Source organism: Hemitrygon akajei, chromosome 11, assembly GCF_048418815.1.
Source record: "Hemitrygon akajei chromosome 11, sHemAka1.3, whole genome shotgun sequence".
NCBI classification, from domain to species: Eukaryota; Metazoa; Chordata; class Chondrichthyes; order Myliobatiformes; family Dasyatidae; genus Hemitrygon; species Hemitrygon akajei.
The window spans coordinates 152295213-152313485 of record NC_133134.1 but is presented as its reverse complement, the minus strand read 5'-3'; the positions used below and the strand labels follow the sequence as shown (position 1 = coordinate 152313485).

The 18273-nt window shown below is 38.9% G+C and overlaps 1 protein-coding gene across 7 annotated transcripts in view; it reads right to left on the bottom strand.

Annotated features, from left to right (window-relative positions):
* Positions 1–17760, bottom strand: part of gata5 (GATA binding protein 5) — a 28840-nt gene extending 11080 nt beyond the window's left edge. For 2 of the 7 annotated variants that reach the window (XM_073061936.1, XM_073061942.1), the window contains exons 1-4: positions 11613–11859; positions 10143–10874; positions 5441–5607; positions 4271–4396 (exon numbers count right to left, since the gene is read on the bottom strand). In XM_073061936.1, the coding sequence (XP_072918037.1) occupies positions 4271–4396; positions 5441–5607; positions 10143–10671 (822 nt within the window). In that variant the 5' untranslated portion in view covers positions 10672–10874; positions 11613–11859. Of the gene's footprint in view, positions 1–4270; positions 4397–5440; positions 5608–10142; positions 10875–11370; positions 11450–11612; positions 11860–14089; positions 14222–16788; positions 17326–17705 lie in introns of those variants that run through there. The other 5 variants (XM_073061940.1, XM_073061937.1, XM_073061939.1 and 2 more) reach the window with 5 other exon arrangements.
* Between the last annotated feature and the right edge of the window lie 513 nt (positions 17761–18273).

Sequence of the window (18273 nt, the reverse complement as noted above, 5' to 3'; positions counted from 1 at the left end):
GAATAAAACTACTGTAATCTTCCAGCATCTTCCAGCTCCATGGACTTAACCACACTTGAAACAGATTGTTAACTCCACATAAAAAGGCTTAGATAAGACCATAAGACTTAAGAGTTGAGTTCAGCCCATCAAGCCTGCTCTGCCATTTCATCATGGCTGATCCCATATCCCATTCAACTCTATACACCTGCCTTCTCACCATATCCTTTGATGCCCTGACCGATCAAGAAATGATCAACTTCCACCTTAAATATACCCACAGACTTGGCTTCCATCACAATCTGTGGCAGAGCATTCCACAGATTCACTACTCTCTGGAAAAAAAAAAATTCCTCCTGTTCTAAAAGGTCACTCCTCAATTCTGAGGCAGTGCCCTCTAGTTTTGGATACCCCGCCATTGGAAACGTCCTCTCTATATCCACCCTATTTAGTCCTTTCAACATTCGGTAGGTTTCAATGAGAACTCCCACATTCTTCTAAATTCCAGTGAGTAAAGGCCCAAAGCTGCCAAACGCTCCTCATATGTCAATCCCTTCATTCCCAGGATCAACCTCATGAACTTCCTTTGGACTCTCTCCAATGATGACATTGTGTAATAAATTTACATCAAAACTTTTCTGTAGTTTCAATCATGACAGCTATATTGAAGTGGATCTGATGCAGTAAAGACTTTTGCTGGAGTTCAGTCATTTTGGCTAGAGGTGGATGGGAAGTTCATTGGTTAAAATCTCATGATTTTGTCATCTGTCTATCTGTTTACTTACTGATACAGCACAGTATCAGGCCCTTCTGTCCCAACAGGCTCGCACTGATGAACTACATCCATGTAGGCAAATAACCAGCTGACCCTTACATCTTTAGAATGTGGGAAGAAACTAGAGCACCCAGAGGAATCACAGGGTGGACGTACAAGCTGCTAACAGGCAGCAGTGGAATTGAACCCGGGTCGCTGGCACTGTAAGGCATCACATCAGCTAATATGCTACTGTGGCTCCCAACTCAGACTGCTGGAGTTCTAACCATTATATTTTACCAATGCATAGAGTCCAGGGCATCTTTGGTATGGTGCACCAAAACCTTGCCTATTCACTTTTTTATCAATAAATCCAAGGCATTTTGTGAAGAGGTTCAAGCTAATACACAATTTTTCTCTGTCGTAAATGTACTGGGAATAAATTGGGCTTTGCAGACTGTGTTACTTAACAGCAGTGCCTTACATTCTACATTCTAAAATAATCTATTACTTGATGCATTCTAAAGGGCTATGTTATAATGTTTATTTCTTTGGTTTCTGCTTTTGAACCTTCAAGGAGAATTAACTTCTTGTGGTCTTGCGGCATTTTTCAGCTTTCTGGAAAATGTCAAGCCCTGACCACTCATTCCCTTCTACACCAGTGCACTGTGGAGTCGTGTTCACCTTTTATATAAAAATAAAATACTCTTCAGCACTTCCCAAATCCACCACATTCAGATGAGAGAGGAGGATCGCATGTAGATGGAGGAATCACTGCATGGAAATTTCCTACCTAGGTCATACACTAACCCTCGCCTCTATCATCACTAGAGTTTAAGTCGCTACCCAACAATAATGTGGAAGAACCATCACAAGGAATGCAGTATGAGATCTGAGTTACCTACTCAAGTACAGTTAAGAATGGGAAATAAATGCTGACCTTGCTAGTGAAACCTACATTCTATACAAAAGCACTAAATAAATTCTGATATTCTCAGTATTCCCTGGGCTATGGTAGCATTATTGAAGGGGGAGACTATTGAAATTTACTTCCACATCATCTGTCCATTTCCTCCCAATGATTTTTTAAGTTATAGCTTTGCTTTTTCCTATTAGCAAATGACTTAAATAAAAATTCCCCATGGATTCTTGTTCTGCTATTCTTACTGAGTTTGTTTGAACAGTTCTCAAAACAGCCTGTCTAACCTTCCCATTTTACTTGGCACACTTAACTTAAAAAGCTATCCCATAATCCTTAAATCCTGTCCTTGACCTTGCTGCTCCAGATTCCAGCATCTGCAGTCTCTTGCGTCTCCTTGACTAAAGTAGTTCCCTGGGTCCAAACCTTCCCGAGCTGTTAAAATTGCTAAGCCCTTCCTGTCATCATATTTCCTCTCCAAAGGTTCAGCAGACGAGCACTCCCCCTTCTGAGTTCATGTGTCCACTGTTCCATTCTCTTGCTCTCCCACTTTATTTTAATAATTTTATTTTAACTATTCTTTTAATATGAATGTCAAAAGACAACCTGTCAGTTGTAAGTTAAGTGGTAGCCCAAACATGAGAAAATCTGCAGATGCTGGAAATCAAAAGCAACACACACAAAATACTGGAGGCCAGGCAGCATCGATGGAAATGAGTAAACAGTTGATGTTTCAAGCCAAGGCCTTTTATCAGTTTCGGTCTGAGATCCTGATGAAGGGTCTCTGCCCGAAACATTGCTTGTTTACTCTTTTCCATAGATGCTGCCTCGCCTACTGAGTCCCTCCAGCATTGTGTGTGTTGCTTTAGTTCAGTGGTATCATTCATTTTGCTTTTAAGCCACAGGCCTTTCTTTCACCTTCATTATCTCCAAACACTGAAACCACACTTTTATTAATCAATTTTCCCAAATCTTCTTGCTGCTCTGTTATTAAAATCAGAGTAATTCATAATCCACGGCTTTCCACCTAATCTCCCGTGTTTATTACATATAAAGGCCATTCATTTTATTGGGTCCATGGTAGATCCCACAGAACAATCCTGTCAATCCTATTCGCCTGTAGCCATGCAACTTATTAACCCTTCCATACCCAAGTGCAGTTTTGCTCTTTTGTCACTTACCACACTAAGGAGGAATTTCCAGTAGCTAATTAACTAAACAGGTAGTCTCAGTTACACTTTATCACCTCTCAGTTCACTGACAAACATGGATTTTTTGATATTAACTCTCATTGGTTCGTTTTACCATTTGCAAATTTTGGATATCTTAAAAATGTTATTTTCCAAATCAACAGCAATTCTCTAATTAATGAAAATTAAAACTAGCATGTTCTTCTGCAATTCTCATACAGTACAATGCAAAAGTCTTAAGCACATATATATAGCTAGGGTGCCTAAGACTTTTGCATGGTACTCTATTTGTCAATGTGGAGCAAACAGCAAGTTTGTAAATCTGAAGGAAATTAAGGATGTTGGGAATACTGCAGGAGAAGTGTGGGATAGGTGCAGAGAAGGAGTGCCGGGGCAAGGGGTGGCATGGGTACAGCCACACCCTGCCCTGAAACACCAGGCAAGGTCCCTTGATCCCAAATAATTGTTTTATTGAATATTACAGAATATCTTACAGAGACCTATATCAGAATCAGGTTTATCATCAATCACATGTGGCTTGAATTTTTTTCTGGCAACAGTACAGTGCAATACATAAAATTACTACAGTATTATGCAAAAGTCTGAGGTACCCTTGCTATATATATATATATATTTGTGTGTGTGTGTGTACCTCAGACTTTTGCACAGTACCGTATCCCTCTGTTTTGTCTACAATTAGCCACACATTGACCCACACTAATGCACCTCTGCTATGATACAAGGCCTATGAATCTGTCTATAATGTGGAAAAGTGCATATCTTCAAAATATTAAATGTCACTGAAACTGAACTTAAAAAGACTTGCTAAGACTGAAAAGCACCTTATTCAAAAATTTAAGTAGCCCTCACAGAATCAAACATGGCTGTAAACAATGTTAGTTCACAATCTGGTTTAAACTTGTTGATTATAAACATGAGTTTAAGTGGTTCTCTGACGCTGCAGATTTGCTTATGGTCTGCAAACAACTCCGAGATAACTTTGTACCTGAAAGCTACAAAACCTAAAGAACAAAGTTCATTTATTAAATTGCCACATGATCAAATGGATTCAGCGGCAGGTGTATGGTTTTGAATTTACTCGTGTAATATCTTGTATTGCTTAATTATGAATTAGAATTATTTATTGATTATTTCAATCAGGACATTGAGGGTAGGCGGTCAATTGATTTAATTCACAGTTAATCTGATAATTATGCTTTGGTAATAATTTCTCTCAATTACGGAAAAAAATTCGTCCAGCCATTTTAAGTTTTGTTTGAAAATTTGCATTCTCTCTCATTTTATTACTGAATAAGAGTTGGTAAATACTCAAACCTTAGAAATTCTGTCATAAACCTTATATTTTGCCCTTTTTGAATAGTTCACAGATCTATTAAATTTTAATTGTGGAAATAATAAAAGTATTACCCCATGAAGTTTCATGTAGAGTCCACAAGCATTACACACTGGTTCTCCTTCAGCGTTTCTTCTCCACAGGGTTGTGGTAGAGGTGTGGCAGTTGGTACAACACAAGCCGGCACGTCTGGAAGAAGACTGTAAAACACAATTTTCGGAGCAGTTTTCAATAATGTAATAATCCACAATGTTACTTTGATCCACTTTAAAAAAAAATTTATACTTCTAAAATGACGACATAACTGGAATTTACAGAAGAATTTTATTGATCGGTAGTAAGATTATAATTTTATTTTTCTCATTGTGTTATTGTCCTTTATTCCGCTTTGTGAAAATAACTTTCTGAAGTGTGCTTGTGCACACAAGAAGGAATCAAGTATCATAATGCACCACAAGCTTAAATTAAGTGGTCTAAGAAAGGGAAGCCTAACTACAACTGTGTGTGTTGTTTTCAAACCGAGATAAAGGACCAAGGTTCCTCTCATACTTATTGAAAAGCACAAGGCTAAAATAATTTATATCGTCAAGGCCTAAGTAGTTTATTCAGAATGGGGGAATGGGCCTCTGAAAGATGCCTCTTCACAACACTGACCTTGTCAAGGAAGTTGTTGACCCCCAACATTGTGATGTAGTGTTGTTATTTAAGACATAAAAATTATGAGTGTGTTTTGCAGGCTTTGCAACTTGAATGGTGTTTAAGGACAGAATGTTAAATATAATTTAAGTAGCAGAGCTTAGGTTGCATTGAGTCTAAAAAGGAACTAGTTAAAGCTGCAGTACCTATGGTTGCTTGGTTTTGGACAAGTTAGTGGCACCACCACACTGCCCCTCACTCCAGTCTTTAGTTACCAATTTCTTGTCAGACTTCACAACTAAAATCAATGAAACCCTGATCTTTCTCCTGATCTACAGCAGTCTGACCCATCAGTAAATTCATTGCAATGGTGAAAGGAAGGAGAAAGTCTTATTTTTAACAGAAAGGTGACCTGTTGAAACAACCACAGAAATTCAGCGCTTAATATTTTTTGCAGGCTGTCCTTTTTCGAACTGTAAGTGGTTCCCCAGATTATTCAACAGAGAATCGTGGGATTTAGGAGAGATGTATGAGCAGGTCTTCCAAGATGTTCTGCACTGGTTGTAAGGTTTTTTTAACAAATGAATCAGGATCAACAAGCTACTTACCAATCTCCTCTGTGGCTTAATGAGTGGTCGGTTCATCCCGTTCATCTTGTGATACAAGCCACAGGCATTGCAGAGATAATGGCCCGTCCCATCCCGTCTCCAGAGTGGAGTGGACATGGACCCACAATTCACACACTCCCGGCCCTCAGGGAACTCTTCCAACATTTCTATTTCATCAAATAAAAGGGAAAGGAGAAATCAGTGACATCTGGTTTGTATAATGCAGAGATTTGCGACTGTCAGAGAAGTGCATCCTGTTAAAAACGCGTTCTAAAAGAAATAAAATTTAAAAAATGGCTCCACAGCTAATAAATTAAATTATTTATTACCCTGCTTGGTCCTGGAGTATGTTATCTTATATTCACTTAAACTAATGTGCTTTCCCATGTATCAAACTGGGTGTAGTTCCACAATATTAGCAAAGAAAAATAACATTTAAATCAACCCCACTTGGTTTCTAGGGTATTATTGAATTCCACTCATTGATACATTGCAACAAAAGGGTTGCAAAATTTCCCACTGTAATAATACTAATTATAAATTTCAATTATCACCATTCATGTCCGTTTTGTGTAACAGTGGAAATAATTGATGTAAATATCTTGCAAAAATTGATTAATTTTTCTGATGTTTCAACAAATTAAATGTCAATAAGGAAGATTTACAGTTGATCAAGAAAATTGTGATAGGGTGTGTTCACATAGACAAAAGTTGCCCCTCAACATATACATTCAAACTATCAGTATTCCTTGCAACATTGATTTTCCATTGCATTAATATTAAAATGGAAGCCAGTTAAGAGATTTCTAGATTAAAATGATGCAAGGAGATTTCTGAATACAGTATATCAGGAAATTTTAGATCGTGTAAAGTAATAACTAGTCATTCCCTTGTTCAGAAAAAAACAACCAACATTTGATCAGAGTCTAGTATTCCCTTCCAGTCAGCAGCTGTAATGAAAGTCGTCAGTGAACTGTACTTTACAGACCATTTTCCAAATAATTGCCGGTAACATCCTCAACATTTCTAAAAACATACGTGTACTTCAGTAATAACTTAAAATATCACTGTAAGGAAGATGAGCATCTGATAGCGGCACTAATATTGTGTAGCCAAAACTGATCTGACAATCCAAGTTATTTCTCTGTTGCAGGGGCAATTCTGGAACTAATAAATTTTATTGTGATAAAAAAGTGGCACCCAAACGCGCCTGGGACTGTACTGTTATTTGTGCTCTGTAAAGTATGTTCCACTAGAAGGCACAAATCATTTCAGAGGGAAAAAGACGATTAAACTGTAGGTTTTTTTTATGAGGGTTGGTGATAGAAATCATAATGCCTTGCCAAACTTTCCCGTTTTTCATCAAAGTGTTTTTGGATGTTGACTAGTGGCGACAAGGAGACTGGCTCCGAAGACTGATGGAATGCTCATTTGTGTTACAGAACGCTCTGTGATCCACTACTCGATTTATCAATCACACCTATTGCACTCGGCTGACAAATGACAGCCCGTGGACGGAAAACAGGTCAACATTCTGGGTTTATTCCTGCAGATGTCAAAACGTGCTGTAAACAAATACCTTTCTTATATAAAGGAGTTAAATATACCCTTAAAAATCCAGATTCGTTAGTTGTTGAGAGAAAACTATCTACTCAGACGAAACCAGTAACTCCTATCCTACACTTCAGTTCTGTATTACACGAAATTTCTACCATGGCGACTATGCGCACGATTGCAGACTCTACTCTAGCCTACTAAGATCTATTTAGCTGTAGATTTAGAAAACTGAATGTGGGCAGCGAACTTAATTGAGTTCGGGAGGCAAATGTTGAAAATTAATATATAGTTGCGATAATAGTTTATAGGAAGTCCGAAAATTGTTAACGAAAGAAATATTTTAAAAAGTATGATGGCAGGTTGAAATGAATATCGCAATATATTTATAAAGAAAAACGTATTTGAATAATCAGCTGACGTTTTAAAAACATTCTCGTTAATATATTTTGGATTCGCGAAACCGGCAAAAGTAGAGCTTTTTTCTTACGATGTGAAACACCCTTAATCTAAATTCTTGTGATAAATCTTATCATTGTGCATTTATCACTTAATTTAATATCGAATAATGTAAAGATTTTTAAAAAGTATCTATATTCTGATATCACTTCTCCACGGGCTGTTAAAATTTAGAAAATATACATTTGCAATCATTTCTATTAATTCCAACCTATGACACTTAAAAGTAGACGTTGAGTATTACAGGTAATGAAGTGCGTTTGATACTTGGGATGGTTGATCAAGTTTCACTGTCTCTCTATCTTCATCTTTGGTAAATAAGAGGCGTATTTGTAGATTGTTTTGGAGATTGTGCCAGAGGACTTATAGACTTTTTAAAGAGACTGCACTGAGCTAATGTGATCCATTGAAGTGCCTAATAGGCTTACAAGCCATAAATTTCGTAAGTTACTTTAAACATCTTCAAAACTGTTAGTGTTAGAAAATGACTCTAAGAGTATTGTCGAGACCCAGATTCAGCCGATCTACATTGCTTAATGCTATCAGACAATGACATAAATTACAGCCCTGCATTTACTAGACTGAATATTTGCAGAGATAAACACACTTCAGTGTAATAGGTTTGTAGGCAGCCAATCAAACCAAACTAGTCTTGGGTATTTTTATTACTTCAGAACCCAATTTTTTTTTGTTTCAAAACTGGATTTCCAGACACCGAATAAAATGAGGTATTGTCATGTTTAACTTAGCCATAATAGAGGCATCTCCGGGTCTAGTGTTGATTCATTTCTCTGCACTAGATAGAAAAGCGGCCTTGAAACCCTCGAGTTTGCAGAAAGATAATTGCAATATTTACTACTTAGGACTAAATGCCACAGTTTTATTTTATTGTGTCACACATTGCAACATCTCGGCCAATGTGAAAAATTAAAGGAAATGGCATCAGCAGTTTTCTGTTGGAAGAGATGGTACCAATAAGGATGTGGATTATTTAAATGTTCTTTTTTCCGTTGTTTTCACTGTATAATCTTGATTTGTTCGTGTTCATGAAAGTTGTAAAAATACGATCGGGTAAGTATAGAGTATAGCTAACTTTTGGGGTTCAAAGCGAACTGGACCACTGCCTCCCCCGAAACGCCGGAAAGACACACAACATACACCTTTTCCTTTATGAAGACGCAGAAGTCGGCTGACGCAAAAGATGTTGAAAAGGCCGGAGTCAAACAGATGTTTACGTTTGTAAACAAAGTAAAAGTAAACTTAAAGTTGAAAGTAATTTTTTATATCAAAGTGCATAGATGTCATCCTATATAACTCTAAGATCCGCTTTCTTGAACTCAAGACATGAAAATAAACTCTACAAAAACACATTTCATGGAACTCAAAAAATATGTCGGAGAAAATGTCGCTAAATGGACAGACAGTTACTATGATTCTATGCCGTGGCTCAATGCCCAGCAGAATATTTTGTTGTTACAATTTATATTTGGATGTAAGTATCGCAATTTTAAAAAGCGAATAATTGGTTCCAAATTTTAGCGTCCCTGTGACTCGCTATTATTTGATATTAATACAATTACAACATGAATGTTCGGCGGTGATTTAATTCACATGCTTTGTTCAAGGACTAACTTCAGCAGGCAACAGAGAACAGCTGAATATAATTCTAATTTCCAAAAAAGTATAACAGTAATTAATCTAAAAATAAATTAATAATATTTATTATTTTATTACAGATATTTTTATCAACTAAGAGAGTAATACATAATCTAATTTCAGCTAAGATAGTTACGTTTCAAGGATTTAAGTTTTTGACTAATTTTTGCCAATCTTATGCATACAAGATATCTTTTTGGAACTAAAAATTCGCTGAGAGCCGGTCCGATTTGGCTACGTGAAATTAAGTCCTACACAGAGAACAGCTTTAGAATGACTTATTTACAGATGTCAGTGCGCTATAGTTTCGGATGAATAATACGGTGTGGAAGCAATTGCTTACCCGCATCGCAACACTCGGGACTACACTCTGCTTAAAACGGGTGAAAAGGTGGCCCCATTTTTAAAACAAATGACAGTCGAAGGGTGTGATAAATCAAACACTGACTGTAATTTCAAGCTATTAGGTACACAGTTGCCCCGAGGTCATCCAGAGATCTCTAACCCTCCGCCGTTCTCCATATTTACCATATTCATCATAAGCTTGGACTGAACGCCACTTCTCGTCACCCATCAAGCAGCAACAGTTAAAATCTGAATATTACGTTTCAGTTACGATTCAGAAACATCGGCTTTTATTGAAAGATGATTGCTAGTCTTTATTATTATAAATTATATTAGTAAATAATAACAATCGTAACTTTCCACTTGCAGATTAAATGTCAAACAGCAACAGCTGAGATCGGAAAACCACGTTTCCATTATTATTTATAAAAATCCACTTTTATTGGAAGAAAATTGTTATTATTTATTATTATTTTGGTGGGTAAGGGCTATAGAGTGTCCAGTGGCTATCAGCTCCGAATGTTCGTCCCAATATTTCAGTGGTTAAAAAAGGCCCTCAAAGGTGTATTGGAAATATAAACTTTTCCTGCTGACGGAGGGAGTACAAAACTTCTACTTGTTTTCGAGTGGTTGATCAGTACCCTCCTAGTTCTTGTGTTGCACTTGAAGAAGAATTTCAGACACTTACCCAGACTGGATCTCCTTCCAGACATGGAAACTTGTCTTGCCTGAAGGCCATGGATCATGGAACTCTCGAAGGGTCCAGTTGGCCAGGCAGAAGTCATCTCTGGCCCCACGTAGGTAGGATACGGGTTGGAATACGTTCCGTTCACCGACCTGACCAGGGCATTTCCGTACTGCTCCCTGCCGCTGGCGCTGATGACCAGGGGATTAGTGTACGCCGCGTCTCTCCCTGCGCCGTGGCTCATGGGGGGACTGTGAGAATAGGAGAAGGTCGTCGAAGGGTGCGGGCTGCTGGGGTTGAATCCAGAGCTTTCGGTCGCCGGCTGAGGCCAACCCGTGTGATTGCTCAGGTGATGACTCTGGTGGGCCGATTCACAGTTCTGGAGGTACGGTATGCTGGGTAACATGGACGGGACCCGAGTTGTCGGCACGTACACGGGTGAACCCGCCGAAGAATGCATAAAATTGCCGGAAGCCTCGTGAGGGTAGGTCGGCTGTCCATGATTCGCAGCTAGCGCCAGACTTTGGTACATCTTCTAACCGAGTTAAGGCCTTGATGCGTCGCCGAAACGAATGCTCACTTCAAATTGTTTGAGCTCCAGATGCACTCAGATTGTCTTCACTTTGAAATCAGTTCATTGCTAATTTCGTAAAGAGGAGCCCCTCAAAACGAAGGTGACCGCGGGAAACCTTTAATTCTCCTTTATCCTCGCTCTGGTCTCAGTAAGTACGTCACCTGAAACAAATGGATCACAGTTACAAATTACCCAGACAACAATCTCCAATCTAATACCCGCAGCCAGTTTCATGCCATCCATAAAGTGAAGTACCTGTCCAAAGTGACAACTTCCGTATAACGTGAGCAACTATGTTAACATTTTCAAATCGGGACATCGAGCTTTAATAAATATATGAGCGCAGCCGTTCATCTGAATTAGACTTCCGGAGTTGTAGGGTATCTTCTGCGCTTCCGTATGAAGCATTTCGTGCAATAAGAAAATATTTCACGGTCTGTTCTAACTAAGTGCTTTGGTTCGGTCCAGTTGATCAAGATTGGCCATTTCAGAACTTATCTGACAAAAACTCAAATTCACGCAATTTATCGCATTTGATATTTCTCTAATTATTCAATCAATAGAATATCAATTACGTATAAGTTCAGCCAGAGTCGCGGAAACACTTAAATAGTATATATCGAAAGGGAGCCGGGAGACTTAATAGAATGCTTGTACCTTCATCCCGGGGCGTCCTATAAAACTTTCTAGCTTGGGGTTAAGTTGTTATTATCTATGACCACACAAATCACAGAGAAAAAAATCGATAACTGTGCTACTCTAAAGTAATGGCAATTTAGTTAAGGTTTTACATGGCATCCTCTATCTATGCGATAAGGTAACCTGACAGATAAGGGGGGAAAAAACCTCCAGCCGGCAGATTCATTGGCTGGGGGGGTTACCTTTAACAGAATACTTACGATCGAATCCAAAGCAGCCGGCCGTTGGACTGAGTGGAAAAATTAAAATAACCGAAAATTCTCTTTTTCCCTTCTTTATCGTTGTTGTACCAGTATCCAAGATTGCAGGGTGGAGATTGCAATTTGTCAGTACGACCTGAGCGGCGAGGGAACTGTTGCGCGCGGAGCTTCTGATACCGACTGACCTGTCTCCTATCTTGATTGGTGACTTGTTTCAGAAAGCTGCCTGTGTTTTTCTCCGCTCCGACCCTGCCAATTCACTGAGCTAATTGTAGCTCTGGGATCACGTGACGCAGGCCCTCCTCCTCCTCCTCCTCCTCCTCCACCTCCTCCACCACTGTATTTACATAGCAGAACACTTCTTAAAGAGACAGGGAACCCATTCGTTTGGCGTCCTAATCCAATTTGAAGAGCGCTAACAATGTGAAATCAGATTACACGGATTCCTACTCAAGCATCAACTTAATACTTGATTTTGAAAAAGGAACAAAATGACAAAATAGCAATAGTAAAGTGAAGGAACTGTTCCTGAAAATATATTGCACGAGTCAGATATTCTCGATTCACTCCATGAGGTCTATAGAACAGGGAAATGCCTAAATACAAAAAGGGAACACGGTAATTCTAATGTGAACTATTAAGACAATAACTGACAAGTTTAACGTGTAAGAATTCTGATTTCTATGGGACTCCGTTCTGACATCTTTGTGTTTATGGGCATTGCTTCCTTACTGAACGCTGTCAAGAAGTCTGTTTCTATGTTCTAGAGCAGAACATGACAAAGTGTGGAATTCATCTATAACCTTGTGACGCGCATGTCTGAAAGCAGCGCTTGTTTAATATTAATCGAGATCAATTTCCAACTCACATCAGATTTGAATATTAAGTCTCAAGTTATGCAAACTGTGAAAGTGCGTTAACAAAACAGCGAGCACGCCCCGTGACCGACAATGACAGGACGCCGCGTTTAACAGCCCTTGGAGTTTACATTTAAATTTTCAGTTAGTCTATCTACTGCTCCCGCTCCAAAGTGCTGAATTCACATGCTAACCTCACCGCAGTGAGAGATTAGTTCAAACAGTTTGAATATATTAAAATCATTTCGCGTAAAAAACAAAGTATAAGAAATGTATTTACATCTAAGTACACGGCACCTAACCCTCGATATGGCTTCAATAGGTGTAACATGACAGAAATCGTTAGCACATCCGTGTAAGTTTTCCGGTAGCAAATCGCTCTGGGATATTCCGCCAAGTGCATGAAAAGTGCCATATAAATGCAAGAGTTTCACTTCTAATATTCTGATTTAAAGAATTTTACAGAGTATAATTCTTCTATTTATGATCCTGAGATAAATAATCGTTTCCATCTAATCCAGTGTTGTTAGTTTTTGACTTGGTATATTGTTCCAAGTCTCTGATTTTATGGGGAATAAAAGAGGGGAGATTGTATCTTTCTTTCTTTCTTGTCCATACTACAGCTCGCTGTTGGAATAGATAATCCGGCCTAAGTATGGGAATATGACCGATCCAGGGAAGAAGCTCTGTGCCGCTGTATAGACAATTGAGGATTCTTTCTGACCTGGCGTTTCTAAGTCACAAAGGATAGTTGGAAAGCGTTTGTTTCCATACCAGCCAGGTAATAAGATTGCTAGAATCCGTGGCATGGATTAAACGCGCATGATTTTTTCAGAACGAGTTGAGTAAGCAAAAGCTTTTGCTGGTGTTTCCTCAGCCTTCATTCTCTGCTCATTCTCCCTTTAGTGCAATATCTCCATACTCTACAGCAAATCCTGGTAGCATTCATAACCTCTTTAAAAAGATCTCGTCTGAGATCAGCATGGATTTTCATTACAGAAAAGAAATCCAGTTACAGCCCAGTTAAGGTAACATGGGTCAGGTTGAACTGCGGTCGCTGTTCTACCTCCATCATCCCTGAACCGGACAACAGCGCGTTACAAGTCAGTTCAACTGGTCACTTCTTTCCTTTTTAATTATAATTTATAAAACATTATAATATTGATAGGTTACTGTGGATATGCCGGTGACATTCAACCTGATTCTGATTTTGATATGTAAAATAATCTGCAAATTACTTTACAAACAACATCTCAAGCTAAAAAGGCCACGCGTTATTGAATTCTGTAAAAATATTAAAATTCCATTTATTACACATTTATTTTTACAAAACGACCTTGAGCCAAACGTTCCCCAGTAATGAGCACCTTAGAGACATTTTACAGCAAGTTCAGAATGGTTCTTCGCCCGTGTTATTTAATTGCTTTAATTTGGTTTATTTAATTGTTTATTTTGGTGGTGGTAGTGTTGGGGGGTATTATATCACCGCTATATTTATTTCTTCAGAAAGAATTTCTAATATGAATCTTTTCATTTACAGTTTTGGCCATTGAAAAATGTTTTTTTTAAACTGAAGATAATTGCATCTCCGTCAGTGCAAGGAGTTATCTTAACACTTACGCAGGGAGTTATTTTTGCTTTTACTCGGACGCTGTCTTCATGCTCACATCTCGATTGGCAGCAGCATCGCGATCTTTAATTTGTTGCCGACAAATAACTTTATGTCGTGTCGCGAAATTTCGCGTTCCCAACGACAATATCGGCAATTTCAGGTGAGTTTCGTAAAAGCAACAGACAACCAGCCTTGATCTCTTTCAAGTCTTTAAACTGTGAGAATTTCAAGTAAAAACAAACGAGCCGGGGAAATCACAATTTTACTTAGTCTAAAAATAAACAAAAAAATGTCATAACTATTTTCGAAGTAAGTTCGTTCTGTTGATGTTGTGAAAGGCCGCAACGAATTTGATTAACAGATGAGGATATCGAGACTGTGAAGATATAATTATCTCAAAGATGAGCAGTAAATGAGCTGATTGTACTGCGAGCAATTGTGGTGTTTGTCGTCTCTTAGTTGGTCATAACTGGCTCCTGACAGCGACTTAAATTTAATTATATCTAAACGGTAAACAGTAAAATCCCCCTTTAGTAGATTATTTTAATATAATTTAGATCAGCTTGATGATTGCATTAGTCGCGTCTGCTCGGTTTCAGGCCAACACAATGACCTATGGAGTTTGCCGACTTGAGACGTGAGGGGGAGGTTTGTAGGGAGGGGCAATCAAGTGAAAAGAAAATGTCAGCCTGTACTGTTTGTCTTCGACTGATAATGTAAATAACTACTTAATTAAGGGAGACAGCGAAACTGTGTGTGTGCTTGTAAGTAAGTAAGTAAGCGTGTGTTGGAAAGAGACATTTCTGCGTTCAGAATTTCCTGTTACTGGAAGCAAAACGCCACATTTATGTTTAATATTATAGAAAGCATTGTAGTGTATTCTCAGTGTACGGCCCAAAACCATTTTATTGGAATTGCTTTGTAGGTTGTGAAATAAATTCAACTGGAAAACGGGCTATAAAAGTTATTAATATATTCACTTCTAAGTATGAGGTAAACAGATTAATTATCATAAAATCATACTGATTAATTCTATCCAGAGGTCTATTCGCTCCATCCCGTTTATCCCCACAGAAAAAAAGAGTAATATAGACTGATCCAACATTTCAATTCCTAAATGGTTCTTGCATTCAACGCCCTTTCGGACAGCGAGTTTAAACCCCTGCTATTTCCTGAGGAGCGAAAATCCTCAAGACCTTCTAATCGCTTTACTATTTACATTAAATCAACGGCTTCGATGCTATGATCTTACAATCATATTACTTTAATACCTCGATCATATGATCGATTTAGCTTAATGCGATTTTATTTATCTCAGCTACAAATCCCAGTCTACACATTGAAATTTAAGCGCACATCTTTAAGAATTAACGTGTTTATTCCGAACAGACTTAAACTAATTTTCTTTCTTCAATAACGCGCAGTGCCGCTCTTTAAAATGCATAATGATTTTAAGCGTTTTTGAGTGGTTTCTTTGTACCTGCTAAAGCAATGTTCACTTTCCAAAAGTTAATGAACATTCTTAAGGGATTACAGACAATTGGGTATAAACTGATCTGAACAGCCGCTAAATAAAGTTAAAAAAAAAAGACCAGAGATTCTGCAGATGCGAGAATTCCAAAGCAATGCACACAAAATGCAGGAGGAACTCAGCAGGTCAAACAGCATCCATGGAAATGAATAAACAGTCGAAGTTTCGTGCTGAGACCCGTTCAGAATCCATCCTGATGAAGGGTCTTGGCCTGAAACATCGATTGTTTGTTTATTCGGGGCCGGACAGGCTGAGTTGCTCCAGCATTCTGCTGAAGGGTCGACTGTACTCTTTTCCACAGATGCTGCCTGGCCTGCTGAGTTCCTCCAGCATTTTGTGTGTGTTGCTAGTACTGTGTAGGTGTCGCAAAAGTCGCTTATGTAGTTGTAAATGCTGTACTCAACAGGTCAGGCAACACCTGTGTAAAAACAGACTCAGATGCTAGACATAACTATCATCATAAAGTGTTGATTCTGCCTCTCCATTTATGCAGCTAGACATCCCTAGTATGCTCGGCTTTCACTGTTTTTATTTCGACTATTGTGGTCAGCCCGTTGTCATTTTGTAACTGACCGTTTACCAGCAGCGAATGATTGTGACTGTATGTTTACTCTGTGTTATAAACTTCAAATATAAATAGCAGTTGATATTGTGTAGCAGCGCCATAATCGAAAATGTGTTTATGCTATGAGTAGAAAAAATGTTCTGGAGAATGATATGCTATCTTAAATATTTAACTTTTCCAATGTTTCTTTCTGTCTATTATGACCGAAGCCAACTCAATATTTCTATATTATTTCAACAGAACGGTTTTAAATAACTGGTGTGTGTTGAGTCTGGTCAATGTGCAAGCTGCCCCCTTTAAATAAAATTACTGTCGGAAGCAAATCGCGAATGTACATACTGAATGGAACGAAACAAACTACATGACTATCTTGTGTTTAACAGTACATGTTAAAATTAGTAATAACGTAAAAATAAAAAGTTGGGACGAGTTAAGAAGATTGTCTAGACCATTCATACCACACTGCGCTAATTTTTTGCTTATGCCCCCCGCCCCCCACGGTACCTGCAGTTCAGTGAGGTCCCGCTCAACTAGGTTGGAGGGCGGCTCTTCAACTAAAGGATATTTTTCTAGCATCTAACCGTGAAATTGCTTAATTATACTATTGAGACCTTTCCATGTACACGGAATTGCTCCTTGTCAAGTTCCAGAGAGTGTGCGTTGTTTCCGTCTGTGTGGTTAAGGATGTGTCCAGGTTTCTGCACGGCCGTTTAGGTTGTTGTGGTGACCGCTAAGTTACCCCGTCAGGCCCCGGCCTCTTTCAGGATCTGTAGTTGTTCCGTTGGCTCCAGTACATTAGTGGACCAGTACATTTACAGGTATCTGCTCATTATTCACGTGGAAAGCTTGAATGTTGGTTCACGCTCTGGGTACCTTTTATCAGAGTCTTCTCTGTATAGTCTATATGGCGTCTTTCATGTTGGATTCCGTGTTGTTGTTGTTGCTGCTGTCAGTGGAGATCTAGGCTGACCATCCACTTCCCTGTAGGTGGTCCTTCACTCTGTTCATTTCGCAATGCGTTAGATTCTTCGGGGCATGGGGAGCGCGGGTATTGTGGGACCTATAGACCCATTCACAGGGTGTTCCGAACACTTCGCAAATGCAGAATGGCCAGTCCTCACCGGCCTCTCTGAGCTTTTAGCCACCACCTTCCTCACATCTGCCAGCTCCCTGTAATTCTGGGCTATCTGGGGTCTCGCTCTTTGCCTCGCAGTCCGTGCAAGGCCGACTCCGACTTTGAACTGACTGACCACTCCCGCCAGGGTCTCTATCACTCACACACCCACTCTCTGACCTGATACCCGTGAGTTCACACTCTCCGCGTAGATCGTATCATAAAATGTTTACAGCTCACCCGTTTCCAGTCCCTATGGAGTTTTCTTTTCAGTAATCCTACAAATCTGGTTTTTTTTTAGTGTTAACTGTTATATCCTGATAGATAGATTGAATCTATTTTTATCTAACTTCACCTCGTCAGGCAATAGGCTTGAAGATACATAAATACATAAGACATTGAACAGAGTTATACCTTCAGCACAATGTTTCTGCTCCGCCATTTAAGATTGGCTGATTTATTTTCCCTCTCAACCACACTGTCATTCCTTCTTCCCGTGACCTTTGACGCCTTTAATAATCAAGAACTATCAGCCTCCACTTAAAATAGACTCAATGGCTCGGCGGTGTCATATTGTAAAAGTTTTTGCAATAGTAAATAATATTTTTTTCTCTTGTAATAGCTTTGTTGATCTAAACCTGTTTTATTTTGTTCTTGGCCATTTCATCAAAGGGAATAACTTCATACTGTGTATATTCTACCTGGAGTCTGGGCATCTCCGAAGTTCAAAGCCCTCTAGCACATCTTTTGCCACATTCTCTATTGTATGCAGAATGGCCCCAGCTGTGGTAGCTTACACCTGCAGCATGTTCCTTGCCCCTGGAATTATTTGGACCCTTTCCAAAACTTCCTGTACTTTCCCAAGTGCAGTCTCCAAAATTGAATGGCACATTCTATTTCAGGCTAAATGAGCATTTTAATCAATTTTTGCTCACTTTTGCATTCTATTTATAAAATCTATTTTGATGCACTGTTAATTGCA